General features: G+C 41.1%; 1 protein-coding gene across 1 annotated transcript in view; it reads right to left on the bottom strand.

Moving 5' to 3' along the window:
• Positions 1-2,487, bottom strand: part of LOC107299356 (protein argonaute-2-like) — a gene marked incomplete at its 3' end in the record, with an annotated part of 17,018 nt that overhangs the window by 6,895 nt on the left and 7,636 nt on the right. Inside the window, exon 3 of the mRNA XM_015828722.1 lies at positions 1,905-1,995. Within this exon, the coding sequence (XP_015684208.1) occupies positions 1,905-1,995 (91 nt within the window). The remainder of the gene's footprint in view (positions 1-1,904; positions 1,996-2,487) is intronic.

Here is a 2,487-nt window from a genome sequence, read left to right on the forward strand (position 1 = left end):
CCGACTCCCAACTCACCGAGACGCCGCAGCATGATACCGTGGTCTACGGTATCAAAAGCCGCTGAGAGGTCCAAAAGAACAAGGACAGAGGAGTACCCTCTGTCCCGGGCCCTCCAGAGATCATTGACCAACGCGACCAATGCCGTTTCCGTGCTGTGCCCCGGCCTGAAACCCGACTGGTATGGGTCTAGATAGACAGCTTAGCCTTAGCTTGTGTATTAAACAGTTTTTGTTTTAATATTATCCTGGTGCTTGGGGTTGGGGTTTTCCCAGGTAACATTTTCAATATTTAGCAAACAGCATATTATCTGGGTACATGTATTTAACTAAGAATAATAGATGTAGTTAATTATCATAAACAGTATTAATTAATCACTCAGAAGCCTTCTTCTTACTAATATATATTCAGAATTACAGGTCACATTCCTTTCTCTCTGACTCGTTTTTCTAGCCATTGGTAAAAGTGATCCCATGTTCTAAAGCAGACTGAGTCTTCTTTCTCTTTCATCTCTAAAGTCAATCTATCCATTTCTGCGCACTCTAGAATTTTCTTAATTAGTACTTCGTCAGTTGGTAAGTTTTCATTTTTCCAATACTGGGCAAATACAATTCTTGCTGCTGTTAATACATGTAGTATCAGATATCTGCAATCTTTCTCCTACTTGGCTCCTGTTATTCCTAACAAAAACAGTTCTGGTTTAAAGTCTATTTGTTTTTTAGTCACCTTCTCCAACCATAGATGTATTTTAGCCCAATACCTTTTTGCTTTAGGGCATGTCCACCAGATGTGGTAATAAGTACCTGGCCTTTAAAAATACTTGTTTTTCTTTGAAGATGTCTCACTTCCCATCCAAGAAGCTTTTCAGCTCTGACTGAAGAAGCTCCACCATCCAGTCAGAGCAGAAGTAGCTTCTTGGATGAGAAGCGAAACGCCTTCAAGGAAAAACAAGAAAGTCCAGTTGCCTCATGAAAAAGCATATTTGAGTTCAACAGGCTTATAAATACAGAATTCCCAGCCAGCCTGTTGTTTGGGAATTTGGGAAATGGCAATTCCATTACACCTGGAGTCCGTCACATTGGGGGACAAGATGGCAAGACAAGAAACAATGGAAACTAACCAAAAGAGAGAAACAACCTAGAACTAAGGAGAAATTTCCTGACAGTTAGAACAATTAATCAGTGGAAGGATTTGCCTCCAGAAGTTGTGGGTGCTCCAACACTGGAGGTTTTTAAGAAGAAACTGGACAGCCATTTGTTTGAAATGGTATGGGGACTCCTGCTTGAGCAGGGGGTTGGACTAGAAGACCTCCAAAGTCCCTTCCAACTCGGTTATTCTGTTCTTTTTATAACATTGGGACAGGAGGACACAAGACACGAGCCATAAAGCCACCAAGGATGAGGTGATCGCAGACACAGAGAGAAGAAAGAAAAATGATCCATAAAACCACATTTTCCAAAAGCACACCCACTATATATAAAGCCAAAGAAGCAGACCTGCCACAAAAGCAGGATGACTATTCTAAAGAAGTGAGAGGTGTTTTTTTTTAAGGCAATTCCAAGAGAAGACTCCTTCAGAAACATTTTGGGCAAGGGATGGGGGGAACGAAAGGTGCTTAAGTAGGAAAAAATAACATCGGATAAAATGCAAACAAGAGTAATGAAATTGCAGGCGAAATCAACATTGTTGCAGTCTATCAGTATTCAGCTAAGGGGGATAACATATTTATATGTGTTTTTGGTCTTTTGTCATGCACATTTTTTTTAACGTTCCAGCCATTTTTTGTTTTGCTTTTGTATAATTTTGTTTTTCTTTTCCTTTTTGGAGTTTGCATTTTAATTTTTGGAATAAAAATTAAAAGTTAAAAAAAAAGAGAACGGAGGCGATAAATGCCTATTTTACTCACGGCAGCAATAGATGGCTTTTTCCCGTCTCCAGCTGGTGGATGAGTGACATCTGCCCCCAGAAAGATGACAGGCTGCTGAAATACTGGAGGCCTAATTAAGAGAGAGCATAAGAAAGTATTTGCACAACACAATCAAGGAGGCAAGTTTACCTTGGTGGGTTCTCCAGGACACTACAGAGTGCCCGTTATACAACTGTGTTCTGCCAGCACGTTTCCATCTGAGGACAGGCCAAGGGCCTTGGGCAACATATCTACCAGCACCACATTCTTGACTTAAATGAATTTTGCCCCATTTTATGACTTGTCTTGCCACATTTGTTAAGTGAATCACTGCAGTTCTTAACTTAGTCACACCGTTGTTAAGTGAATCTGACTTCCCCATGGACTTTGCGGGTCATAAAGTGGCAAAGGGGGATCACGTGACTCTGGCACACTGCGACCGTCGTAAAGATGAGTCAGTTGCCAAGGAACTGAATTTTGATCACGTCGCCATGGGGATGTGCAACGGCCAATAAGTCCTAAGTCACTTTTTTCAGTATAGCCGTAACTTCAAACAGTCACTAAATGACTATATAGTCAAGGA

Source organism: Protobothrops mucrosquamatus, unplaced genomic scaffold (genome assembly GCF_001527695.2).
Source record: "Protobothrops mucrosquamatus isolate PMUCROS unplaced genomic scaffold, P.Mucros_1.0 scaffold4812, whole genome shotgun sequence".
NCBI lineage: Eukaryota > Metazoa > Chordata > Lepidosauria > Squamata > Viperidae > Protobothrops > Protobothrops mucrosquamatus.